We start from the raw sequence: 13,453 nt of genomic DNA on the forward strand, positions 1-13,453 counted from the left end.
CTTATTCTGTTTGCTTACCAAAAGCTGATAGAGAAGACCTCAATTTTGGCGTTAAGACCCATCACTCTCAGTGTTTCTCACTGTGGTAGATAGATAGTGACAGGGATTAGCTAATTCCTGGAAAAAAAATTGAGAAGTGGTTAAGGTTAGATATATATGATTACTGATTCATCTTTTCTAGCATAGCTGAGCACCATTTTTCTTGTTTTGTAAAAGCACAGCCTGCAAGTGAGCAGGGAGTTTAATTAGTATGACTCATGGGATGAAGTGGATTGGGAGGGAGCGAGCATTTCTGCTGCAGTGTCCATGACTCCAGAACCTGAGTTGTCTCCATGCCCAACAGTGCTTGTATTTGGCATTTTGTATCATAGTGTTAGTGGTGGAACATGGTTTTCTCAGGATCAAGCTGGGAAGAACAGCGGGAAAGGTTTGGTAGGAGCAGGGCAAGGGTGGATACAGCAAAAACAGTCAGCTGTGAAGAGATGGTGGTTCTCCTGCAGCACACACAAGCAGATTCCTCATGCTGTGGGTCACAGTCCTCCTTGGTCTGTGGGCAGCAGCACTGGCACATCACAAGCTGTGAGCAGCATTGTAATGTGCTCTCCTCCTCAATCTGTTTTTACTTCCAGTGGCTGTTAACCACATCAGAAGGTCTCATGGGTGAAAGGTTGCTTGAATGCTGTGGGTTAAAAATCCGCTGACTTGAAACATTTGGCTATGAATTAAACACTTGACAAAAATAACACTAGTATAATTTTACCCTTAAAATACTGCAGCAAACCATGAAAGCAACAGAAAGCAATCAGTAGTTAAGTTTGAGATCATTCTGAGCCAAATCTTCTAAAAGTCAGTGTAAAGAAAATCAAAGAAAATTACATGAGGTTTGTGTAAGTTCACCTGCTTATGGAGAAATGTGGCAGTCTTTGGTGATCTGGGACTCTGTGATGAACCACAGAAGGGTGCAGTGAAATCATGGTGATGCTCAGATGAAATACCTGCCAGCCTCATCTGCAGGGAGAGGGAGTGGGGTGTGCTTAGGAGGAGGTGCCTCTGCAATACAGCTCTCTGGCATAACTGTGGAATAACTTGCAACATTTGCTTGTTGTATTATAACTCTCTTGTCATATGAAAGTGTGGGCTTTGTTGTGCTGTAAAGACAGAAATTCATGTCACTCGTGAGTCTGTGTCTCCTTTTCATTATATGTGAAGAAAGAAGCGCTGAGTCCTACATGGGTTAAATCATGTTATCCAGTCAGTATGGATTTGAGGTGAATGGACTCTGAAATGTGATCAGTGACAGAAAAACCTAGACCATCAGGAATTAAGTACTTTTCTGTAGCTGTTTTAGTAGGAACTGTAGACACCTGATTTTTTTTTTCTCCCTCTTCCCCCTCTAGATCCAAGACTGGAAGGCTGGCCACTCATGTCTTCACCTTTTCCAACAACTTTTATCATTGGAACCTACGTTTATTTTGTCACTTCCTTGGGACCCAAACTCATGGAAAATAAAAAGCCTTTTGAACTTAGGCAGATCATGACATTTTATAATTTTAGTGTGGTAGCCCTCTCTTTATATATGACTTATGAAGTAAGTACTATGTTTGTAATGTATTTATATATTTCATGTCTTTAACTTCTAATAAATTTGTTAATATAATTTCTACACTGCAATTCTCAAAAAAATGTTATTGTCATGGCAGTAATTATCATCCTCCAAGCTGTATGCTAAACTTGTAATTCTTGGAAAAAGAGAATAAGTCATACCCAGAAAGAGAGAACATGAAACATTTTGTGTTATTATATATAATTTTAAAAGTTCAAAGTTTTCATCATTTAAATTCTTTGTACTGCATCAGGAAAAGCAGACAATATGCTTTTCTTAGTATTTTGTAATTGTTTCTGTCCTCCTAAAGGGAAGGAACAACAACTGATATTTCAAACACTGTATAGAGTATGTCTGCTGTGAAATAATCTTCAGTTAGATCTGCCTTTTAAATGACAGAAATCAATGACAGAGGTTAACAGAATCTAATTCAAGGCATTTTTGTCCTTTAAATGAACAAACAAAACCCCTCTGAACAAAAAACCTCTAACCTCTGCCCCGTGCTTTCCCCTCCCAAGCCCAAATTATTAGTATCTTTAACGCTGCTCTTCCCCACAACCCCAAAATAGCAAATTCTCTTTTTTTTTTCAAAAGCAATGCTGAGATTTTGCTGCTGTTGGGCTTTATTTGTTTGTTGGGCTTTGGTGGGGTTTTTTGAAGTGTAGCTATTTGTTGATGGTATTGTGTGAATGACAACCTTACACGTTTGCTTGGTGAAGCACCATTGTGCTGGTACTGACCCTGTGTGTGACCCCCAGGCCATATGGCTATTTCAGGCTTGGCAAACTAGTAATAAAACCTGTCAGATTATTTTGCCAAATTGGCAGGATATATTCCTGTTAGCTTAATTTGCATGAATCTTATCATGAGTTACAGTGAACTACCTGACATTTCTTCCAAGCTCTCTAAAGGCACTGCAGCAGCAGCTGTTTTGTGTCATGACTTCATGGAAAATGATGGGCAAGATGAACACTTTTGCTATTTAGACAATTTTTTGAAAAAATTGCTGAATTTTCTTTTGGAATTTGGTTCCAAGTTTGGTTTTGGTTATAAACCTCAGAAACAAACAAAAAACTACCAAAAAACCTGAAAAGAAACAATAAAAGAAAAACATTAAACTTCTTTTAGTGTCTGACACTGGCACAGTATTCAATAAGTCTGCTGTCAGGACTTCCATGTTACAATTTCATGAAAGAGTGCATGGACAGGGTGTAACCAATTAAATGTCTGCTATTGTCTGGTGGTCAGCAAGAAGCTAATTATTTCCCTTTTTGGAACCAAGTCATTTGGTGGGTGTTCTAGTGCTGGTGTTCTAAAGAAACCTGTTTTTTTTAAGCAATCAGTTCTTCCTCAATCAGGAAGTTAAACGGGCTAAAGCCTGCTTCAGTTAGGAGTGGTGAAGATCTTACCATGCATGAGTGGATGATGACAATGGGAAACATCATGAAAGTATAAAATACAGTACAGATGTCATAGTGGCTGGCAGTAGAATAAGCCAACTATAATACTAATATCGTTGCTCTTGTCCAAACTTTAATATATTCCAAGGGAAAAGATTTTATTATATTTGGTACATATAGTCCTTTGGTCGTGTGCTCTCAGTTGTAGCTTCTGGTCACTCATATGAGTGGAAAACTAATTGGACCATGAAGTTTAACTAAGCAGAATTTTAGAGACTATGGTATTAAATATACATCATGCATATTGATTTGTTCCTTGTCTTTAATGATAATTAGCAATGGCTCTCTGTTGTGCTGGTTTTGTTAGAGTACTAAGATGCTGTGTTGTATTCCTTTTTGTATTAAGATAGTTAGCTGTGATAGCAATTTTAAAAATAATTATATTTGGTTTTGTGGTCTTGCTTACACAGTAAGTTGTTTTTTAACACTGGTTTTGAGATGCATCTCTTTCTTCTCTTCAGTTACTAAAGCTGAAATAATGGGTGTAGGAAGAAAATTCTTGTCTATGGGTGTGGTCCTGGAATTAGAAATTCATTAATCTGCAACAGCAAAGGATTTTTGTGGTAGCTATCCCACACACAGGTAGATGATTGACAAAGTTGCTGATTTAAGGTGTTTTTAATATTGTTTTTCCCCTCCTGCTTAGTGATTGCAAAAGTAATCCAAAATTAATGAATTTTTCAAAAGATGTAAAGTTAATCTTTGCCCCTTTTTTCCTCCAGTTTCTTATGTCAGGCTGGGCCACAGGATACTCATTCCGCTGTGATATTGTTGACTACTCGAGGTCACCAACAGCTCTAAGAGTAAGTTACCAAAGACAAAGGTGAACTGTTATCATAGAACAATAGAATTGTTTGGGGTGGAAGCGACCTTGGAGATCATCTAGTTCCAATGCCCCTGATATGAGCAAGGACAACTTCCACTAGACCAAGTTGTTCAAAGTAGTGTGTTATACATTTACATTAGTTTTAGAAATGCTTTTTGAGCAGCCTGCTTTTTGAATGCACTCTTGCAGAGTGGAATGCACTAAATGGAAATACCCTCTTGCATAATGTAGAGCACGTGAGTTAACTGGAGGGATGGTTGGTTGATTGGTTGGATAAAGAAAGAGGCAAGGAATTCGTTGGTTTGTTTTTGTTGGTTTCAAAATTCCTTTAAGTTTAAAGAAAAAATAGTCAACCTATACATTTAAATATTTCTGTCAAACTTGGAACATCACTTGGCCAATACTTTCCTTTATATAGATACTCATCTGTCCTGATATGACTTTTATGGTTTGACAATTTGATTTTTATTCTTGCAGATGGTGCGAACTTGTTGGCTTTACTTCTTTTCCAAGTTCATTGAATTATTAGACACTGTAAGTATTTGTAGCCTAATAAAAGAAGTGGTTCTGTTTTCTTTTCACAGGAGAAGAACTGGTACTGTTCAGAGCTTAGGATATAAGTTGCTTTTTATTTAATCCTCCAATCTTCAATTATTAGAATACCATCACAATGTTTACCCCTCTTGTCTCTTTGCATCTCACTGTCTTTTTAACACTGTTCTTCCTTCATTATCAGGAAAAATGTTAATGAGGGAACAACAGTATTTAGGAAGTCTGGATAACTTGTCTAACAGTTGAATACACTAATCTGTTATGCTTGTCTCAACACTACAGATAAAAAACAGTTGATCATGCTGAATATTTTTTTCACATCATCTTCAGATTTTATCTTCCCCATTCATATCATCAGCAGCTCTGAATGCAGGACAAAATTGCCATACCTACTTGCTCTAAATTCCTGAGATGTCTTGAGTGTTGGGATTATAGAGATGTTTGATGTCAGGCTGGCACTCTAACCTGTTTCAAGCAAAGTCTGAGCAGCAATGCATTGAAGCAGAATGCAGACCTTGCTCAGCACTAGCAGCCATTTTCCCAAGACTGGCACCAGATAGGACTGACTGAGGTATTTTCAAAACAGCTTCTGAGTGTTGGAAGTAGCTGCAGTTTTTGCTCTGTTGTTTGAGATGCAATAGTGATGGTTCAGGAGCTGACCCATGAGCAGTGAGGATGTTCTACATCCTCTGAGCAAAGCTGGCCGTCTGACTTTTCATCTGCAAATGTTCATGATTCAACACTGGGAGATCTTACTGACTAAACCAACTGGAATGGTAATGGAAGTGTCAGGAATGCTAAAACTGGAAAATCCTGACATGTATATTCCTCTATTTGCCTTTATTTCCCACAGGTTATATTGCTCCTTTTTAATTAGTCACAAGCCTAATTAAAAAAAAAAATAGTTTTGTTTGAATACACACAACTAGGCACTTGTTTCTCATCAGTTTTTTTGTTTTATTGCAAAGGTAAATTCTTAGCTGTATTTAAATCAGCTGATTCCAAATGTTTTCTCTGGCACACGAGACTTCTTTTCTTCTGTGTTTGTTTGCTTGCCATCTGATACTACCCTTTCCATGACCTGATTTCTTACATTTTTTTTGCTGTCTTCCCTTAACATTTCCCTTGATGCCTGCCCTTTAAAATGGAGCCTGTCAATATCATTTAAGAATACCTACATATATTTTGTACAATTTTAATGTTTTCCAATGGTAGCTAAGTCAGAGTTCATAATAAAGTGCTATTTCTCTAACAGAGGTTTTTCCACTGTTAGTCCTTCAGGTAATTTTCTCAAATGGCCTTTCATTAATGGTTCAGGGGTTTAAAATCTGATGCTTGCAGAGACTTCTCAGTCCAGGCAAGTCCATCTTACATGGTTTCTTGCACATGTAGGTGATGGCTCTACCTTTGACATTTGGTTTCAAAGCTTGCCTTGGCTTTTGACATTTCACAGGTGGATTTTACTTATCGGTTTTAAGTTTTTTTGGAAACTAGTTTGCATAGCCAGACAGTTGCTCAGTTTTCCTTCTTCTCCCAACACTATAACTGTGAAGAACTTTTAAATTTACAGTAGTGAGCAACCAGCACTAATGTGTATATCTTTCTTTAAATATGTTGGACTTGATTATCTTCTGTAACATTCTGTTCATTAAAAATCTGTTTCAGATATTTTTTGTGCTCCGTAAGAAAAACAACCAAGTTACATTCCTGCATGTCTTTCATCATTCCATCATGCCATGGACCTGGTGGTTTGGAGTCAAATTTGCTGCAGGTATGGAGAGAGAGTGGAGTTTAGGTTGAACGTATCTTCTGGTAGTGAAAGTTACCTATGGTAGACAAAAAAAAAAAAAAAAGAGAATTGCACACCTTGGAAACACCAGTGTTTTTAAATTTAGACTTCTGCAGTATTTTTTGGAACTAGTGAGATCACCATAATTATTTAAATGGGTGGGGATTACTCGTTTTTACTATTTGATGGCATTTTGTTCAGTGTTGATTTCTCATGGGGAGAAGAGGTGCAGAGAAGAGAGCTGGGTACAAGCAAAAAACATTAGATGAAAAAGAGAAGTCATTGAAAAATCATAAGTGCTAGGGGAGATACGTGAAGTAAATAACTCTGTTGAAACTGCTTCAATGTCAGAACCCCTTCAACCCCTACAATGTTAGAATGGAGTTGGAGGGGAGGACTATGTTCATTCTTTTTCCTGTTTGAGAAATTACTTGGTCTTTGTTGCACTTTCTTTTACTGGCTTTAGGTGCATGTGTGGGATTTATATACACCTGATACTTCAGCTTTCATAAAACTACAGAAATATTTTCTGGACCTTCTTTAATAAAGAAACATATTTGAATTGTTTTGAATTTAAATTCTTTGACCACTATCAGCTTACCTTCATTTTTTCCTTTCCTTCTCAGTGTGTCTTTGCATGCATTTTTCTGTGCCACATTACCAGTGTGCACCACTAATAAATACAACTTGCCATGAGACTACTCTGAAAAGCACAGAGTGGAAAAATGTACAGGCATTTATGAATCCATTTCTGGGACAGCTTAGGCTTTTTTAGGAGTTTCTACTGAGAAATAGTGGGGTTTCATACATGTTTACCTAGAAATATGTTTTGTGTTTTTTTCTTTTTTTGTCCCAGAAAATTTGTCATGAATTGATTAGCAGTTATTCCATTGTTTTTCAGTCTGATCTGTTAGTGTCTATTTTATGTCTGTTTTTTTTTTTCTGGAGTGGTCCAGAAAGCACTCTAGAAAATTTGTACATCTTTTGAACTTTTCCAGTGTGCAGCTTTTCCTTGTGTATAAATGGATATACCTCTGTTGTATTTGTTGAGTTTCTGTTATTAGGAAAGTGCTGAATTGATTACGTATTTCTCAAATCTTACTGAGTGACTGGTACTAAGTTAATAATAAAACTGTGAATGGTTGTCTCAGCATACACCCCAGTGTGTTTATAGGTCTGCAGAGGGAAACCTGCAGCAAATAACAGTTCCTCCTCTTCAACCTTGAAAATTTTCCACTTATAGGTGATTAACTTTCTCCTTTTTATCTGGACGTTGGATCAGTATACCAGCTACAGGCTTCTGATTTTGCATCAGATTCAAATTTCCCATGTGATAATTTGACAAATACTTTCAGCAAAGTGTGTAAAAATTGTTTTGTCCCCCGCTAGTAATAGTCCCTCATATTTATGCAGAGCTGTGTGTATTCCAAAAACTCAATTGCTTATCTTTACATTTATCTTTCCAAATACTGTTGTTTGATAAGTTGATTTTTTTTTCCCAAGAATTTCAGTCCTGCTGATGTTTCCTTTGTATTCAGTTTCATCAGTGCTTGTCCTTCTAAACAGCAGCATCTGTAAAGTTTTCAACCTGTTTGTAAAATACCAACAGTTATGGATGGAGTTGCTATTTTTTCTCTGATCTGATATAAATAGGGAATCATAAAATGATGCTTAGTGTTATTTTTTGGGGCATAATTTTGTACTGTTGTGTAGGTTCCTTTTTTCTCTCCTTTAGCTATTTATTTTTTCTTCTGCATATTCACTGCACAAGCCAAAAAAAGTATGTATATTTGAACTGTAAGAACATTCAAATTATTTTTAAAAATACAAATAGCTATGTTTCAAAGAAAGTTTGCAATCACAGCTGGAGGAGTTATGCCTTCTCAAGCTGGAAGATTAGTGTGAGCTACTAAAAACACAAAATATGTTTTATTTTTAATTAGAATGATTCTAAATGGGAAAATGGCACTCCTTTTCTCCTTTTCTCCTTTTCTCCTTTTCTCCTTTTCTCCTTTTCTCCTTTTCTCCTTTTCTCCTTTTCTCCTTTTCTCCTTTTCTCCTTTTCTCCTTTTCTCCTTTTCTCCTTTTCTCCTTTTCTCCTTTTCTCCTTGATGATCATTGTTTTCATGTCCATGTTTCTTTTAAAAATACTTTGCTGTCTGCTGCTTCTTGGATCATTTTTACTTCTAATTTCTTGCATTCATTAAAATAAAGCTACTTTGAGCAGGATCATGTAGCTCCATGGTTAATCCAATGAAAAAGGAAGTATTTCCCTACTTGTTCTTTGAAATGCTCATGTGTTAATGGTTTGTCATAAATTTATCCTGGAATGGGCCCTACTTAAGTTTCCCTTTTACTGTAAGTATGTTTTGAGATTGACAATGGATCTGTGAGACACTTGTCCATGATTATTAAAACTTACTGTCTGAAACTGTATATCATTCCCTGTGAATCTACAAATCTGTATTGAGAAGAGACTTATTACTTATCCTTTACAACTTTTTGAAGTTCATCATGATGTCTAGAAAGCAGGCAAAAAACAGGAGGAATGCTGTTTTGAATGTGTCTCTATCAAATATAGGTTTTAATAAAAAAATGAAACCAAAGAACAAAAAATTCCACTAAACTGTTTTTACATGTAATTAGATCAGCTGGGTTTTACTGCTGTTTTGGGAATGCTTAGATAAACTTTTTCTGAGACAAAAAACTACTGTGATCCATCAGAGCTGGTATCAATGCAATTCAGGTAAAATATCTTGCGTGTTAGTCAAAGTCTAGGTTTGGTAGTACATGTTTTTCATACCCTGGCTCAAGACAATCTGCTAGGACTTCAATGGCTTTTTAAATACCTCCTGTATTACCTACTGTAATACCTACTACTATGTCTTGTTTTTCTACAGGTGGTTTAGGAACATTTCATGCTTTGCTGAACTGTATTGTGCATGTTGTCATGTACACTTATTATGGAATCTGTTCTTTGGGACCAGCCTATCATAAATACTTGTGGTGGAAAAAGTACATGACAACTATACAACTTGTGAGTAACTGTCTTTGACATAAGCACCTCTCAGAAACCTAATTGCAGCTAACACAGATTAAAAGCAATAAATTTGTCCTTTCAGTTATGCCCGTGTGTGGAGCTTACAGTTGGTATAAGATTTACTAATGTTTTAATTGAGGATAACAAACAAAAGGTTTGAGCTCTCCACAGTAATATACTAATATCTGCCAACTTCAACATTCACTGTAATCACAGATTTAGACAAATAAGCTTTTCAGTTATGCAGTACTTGGTAAATATATTTACAAGACTCATTGCTTGTATAAAAATTATTAAAATATAAATTTACACCAAGAAAATACAATTAATGTACAGAATACCACATGTAAGTAGTAACTACATGTAACAAAGAAAGGGAAAAAGTACATATTTGCAACTTGATGTTCTTCCATAGAAAATGTTTGTGTTTAGAAAATTTACTTCTCTTTAATGGTCTCTCCAGAGCATTAAAATATACCCACTCTTGCAGTGTGGGTATATTAAGTGTTTTATCCGCTTTAGGTCACTTTCAAAAGGTTGCTCTTCTGAGTGCTTTTTCATGCCCACCTCATTTAATAGGTGAATTTTCAATGTTCAGTTTCTGGCTAAACAATTGGCTTAGAATGAGCAAAGATGCTGATGAAGGAGGTAAAGGAGCACCCTGTCTGCTTGCACCAGGGCTGGTTTTGGTAGAATAGTTCATGTAACCATGTGCAACTCCAAACAATGTAGCCTGAATATTTATAACTTGGTCTTTTTGACCTAGAGGCACCACCAGTGAACTTTTAACTTGGAGTTCATGCGGAATGTATTTTGTCACATACTAGTGTGCAGGGAAGGTGGGAATAATTGTTCCTTAACCCTGTAATGGTTACTTTCTTTTTTTTTTTTTTTTTTTTTTTCCTGGCTAATTTTTCTAAAGGAGCCTCCCATTTGTCACTGGACAAACACCGTCTGTCTCCTCCTTTTTTATCTGAACTGGCCAGGGTAGAATCCTAATCTATTTCAATGAGTTTCTTAGTTTGTCCCAGACTCTCTCTTCCTTTTTTCTGTAAACCTGTTTTTCAGTGGAATAATATTGTGGGGAGATGGTCTACAAAGGTGCATCTGTGTCATATTAGGAACTTGTATTGTTGTCCCTGTTGCTCCTTGTTTTCCACCCACTTCACCCCTACTATCTGTTTTTCAACAAACAAGCTATGCTGAAATTTTTTAAACTTCTGTAGTAAGATTTTAATTTATTTTAAAAGAACTTATTTTCTTCACCTTTTTCCTCCAGGTCCAGTTTATTATGATTACAGTCCATATAGGACAAATCTACATCATGGATGATTGTCCGTACCAGTATCCAATTTTCATGTTTATTATCTGGCTTTATGGCTCCATGTTTTTGGTCTTGTTTCTCCACTTCTGGTACCATGCTTACACGAAGGGACAAAGACTGCCAAAAATGGCAAGAAACGGCATCAGCAAAGATCAGTGAAACAAATTCTTTTCTCTAAAACCAAAGAAGTCTATGTGTCAATGGGGAAACTTGCACTACTTGACAATCAAGACATTTAGGTGCGCACACTACATGGTGTATATTTTGTATGTTTTCTTCCAAAACAGAATTTGTATTTTTACCGTAAGTTATTTGGGATTCAGAACATGGGAGTGGGGAAGAACTGCGGATCTCTGATTAAAAAAGAAAGAGATCTCTATCTAGAAAATGCACAAAAATAAAGATAATTGGAAAAACTAAAATGTGTATGACAAGTACTGAGTACTTTGAACACACTTTGAGGGGGATAAAAAATACTTCACTTTTAATGTTGTAAGTTGCTAAGACTGTCAGCTGCATTTTATTATAAGAATGATTCTTCAGTAAGTACTGTTTATAGAATCTAAGGCATATTAATATAGTTAATACATAAACATTGTTACATCTGTTTATAAACTGTATTACTTTAAAGGAAGGATTGTATGTTAATCTGTTAAAAAATAGCGTTTCATTTGAAGATCACAGATTTTTGGATTACTGTCTTTTACTAGGAGAACTGAATTCATTTCATGTTCTACTCAGTTGAACATTATCATAAATGTTGGAAAGCTACTAATATGGGGATTATCTGAATTGTCTTGTAGCATAGTGATCAAAACATCTTACTGATTTGTTCACTGTAGTAGCCAAATATTCTTATTATTCAGTGTGTCTATGGATATACCTTAAATTGCTAGCCTGTGCTGCTTGTGAAGTGGGGCTAAGTGGATTATGGAATCTTTTAATTCAATAGCCAAAATCTTAGTAGTCAAATGAAATGTAAAAAAAAGTTGATTTAATGATTTAAGCTGAAATGTTGCCTACCATGATTGTACTGTGCTCTACTTTCTTCTATTTCCATTATCTATTGAAATACATGTCTAGAAAGAGTTTGTGTCATCTTGTTTTTTTTATTATTATGTCTTGTTTTTATCAGCTAAAGGTCAGTTACTCCAGTTGCCTTGTCTGGAACCAGGGAAAAAAAAATATGTGACATTCTCTGAGCTTCTGAAAGTGGGGCAGGCAGTGGTGACTGGGCATGGCTCCATTCTGTGTAGAATTACCCAGTATGTTGTTTTCCAAGGTTAGAAAGATTGTTAGGGTCACATTTGTGTAGAAATCATAAGAACTTGCTATTTGCAAGTTGCGTTTGTACTGCATGAGTTTTTTAAGGAATTGGTGCATGCAACAGACCTGGAAATGAGGAATTAAATGTGTTTAGATTAATGTTACCATTAAAGGTACTGTTTTCTACAACACTAGAAAAAAAGTAACTTGCAATATTTGCTTTTTACTTGATCTGATCTGTGGGATTTTCAAATACTCAAGACTTTGAGGCAGATTTTAATAACCTCCCTGTTGCACAATTCCAAGAACATTAACTTTGTTACCTGAACACTTTCATTTTACTGACATTTACAGTGCATTGTAAACGCTAAAGGAATATAAACTTTAGGCTGGACATGAGTTGCAAATATTTTCTTTTGAGATTACATCAAGTTTTTTTTAAGCAAATAAAAAATAATTTATATTTATCTATTCACTATTTAATCCCTGTAGCTGTCAGCTCTCATGGCAGCTTGAAAGTAGATCTCAAAGTATTGGGATGACTTGAGGTTTAAATTGCAACCCCTGAATTTTAGATGCTTGATGTTCAAATCATCAGCATTCAGTTCCCAGCAGTTCATGTGGAGAGGTGCTCTATCACATGGTGCCAAACAGCTGCGATGCTGATCAGGCACTGCACCTCTCTTTAGTGAGAAATGCAGTCCACCCCTGATTCAAGTCTCAAGTCAGACAGCTCTGGGCTGTATGTATGTCCCTGGCCTGCAGTGTTAGGGGGGCTTTCCTTAAGGACAGAGGCCTATTGCTGTTTTTTTTCAAATAGCTGGAATGGTTTTTTTTTCTTGTTTTTTTTTTTTTTTTTTTAATGCATATATATAAAAAATATTTATTACATAAGTAATGATGAAGGAAGTGGGGCATTACTGTTGGAGGAAGTGGGACAATTTGGTTCTTTTAGGCCTTCTAGAGCTTGTGTATTCAAATGTGTTTGGGAAATGCAGGCCTTATGAGGGAAAGGCTGTAATAGCTAGTCTGTGGTGAAAACTGGATAATAGTACCCTCTGCTTCTTGTGCAAGGAAGCAGGCGTTACTCTGTAGTCTTGCAGATGATTTCTGTGCTGGTAGGGAAAGTCCTAGTTATGGTCTCTGATTTTGCAATCATACCTCCTTCCCTGCCCATAAATATGGATGGAGAAATGCATCCTGCAGCTGGCTGTGCAGGGACAGGTACTTGTTTGTTGGTCTGGGAGCTAGATCTGCAACTGATTTTTCAAACTCACTTGGGCTTAAATAGGAGCTGAGACTATGCACAGTGAAAACTAAGGAGTGCTGCATGTGGACAGGTGCTGAGCAGAAAGGAGCCAGGAAAACTTCCAATTCCAGAAGCTGTACACTAGCCAAAGGCTTCCAGAGTCAGTTGTTTGAGATTAAGAACTAATAAGCAGGGGCAGAAACTGGAGATGCTAATCATTCTGTGGGCTGTCAGCAAGTGCCGTGTCAGATTGCCACTGCATAATATCTTGCACAGTGGTTTAGTCTTATTTTAGAATTATAAAGCATTTGGAGAGAGAGAATGCAGTGTTTCACAGTGAGTTG

The 13,453-nt window shown here is 36.4% G+C and overlaps 1 protein-coding gene across 2 annotated transcripts in view; it reads left to right on the plus strand.

The window, feature by feature from the left end:
• The window catches only part of ELOVL7 (ELOVL fatty acid elongase 7), a 31,787-nt gene extending 20,105 nt beyond the window's left edge, over nucleotides 1-11,682 (plus strand). For both annotated transcript variants that reach the window (XM_071425358.1, XM_071425359.1), the window contains 6 exons: nucleotides 1,398-1,588; nucleotides 3,786-3,866; nucleotides 4,367-4,423; nucleotides 6,107-6,212; nucleotides 9,131-9,267; nucleotides 10,550-11,682. In XM_071425358.1, the coding sequence (XP_071281459.1) occupies nucleotides 1,398-1,588; nucleotides 3,786-3,866; nucleotides 4,367-4,423; nucleotides 6,107-6,212; nucleotides 9,131-9,267; nucleotides 10,550-10,753 (776 nt within the window). In that variant the 3' untranslated portion in view covers nucleotides 10,754-11,682. The remainder of the gene's footprint in view (nucleotides 1-1,397; nucleotides 1,589-3,785; nucleotides 3,867-4,366; nucleotides 4,424-6,106; nucleotides 6,213-9,130; nucleotides 9,268-10,549) is intronic.
• The last annotated feature ends 1,771 nt before the right edge of the window (nucleotides 11,683-13,453 follow it).

Source organism: Agelaius tricolor, unplaced genomic scaffold (genome assembly GCF_023055355.1).
Source record: "Agelaius tricolor isolate 1412-34295 unplaced genomic scaffold, bAgeTri1.0.p SCAF_4, whole genome shotgun sequence".
Taxonomy (NCBI): Eukaryota; Metazoa; Chordata; class Aves; order Passeriformes; family Icteridae; genus Agelaius; species Agelaius tricolor.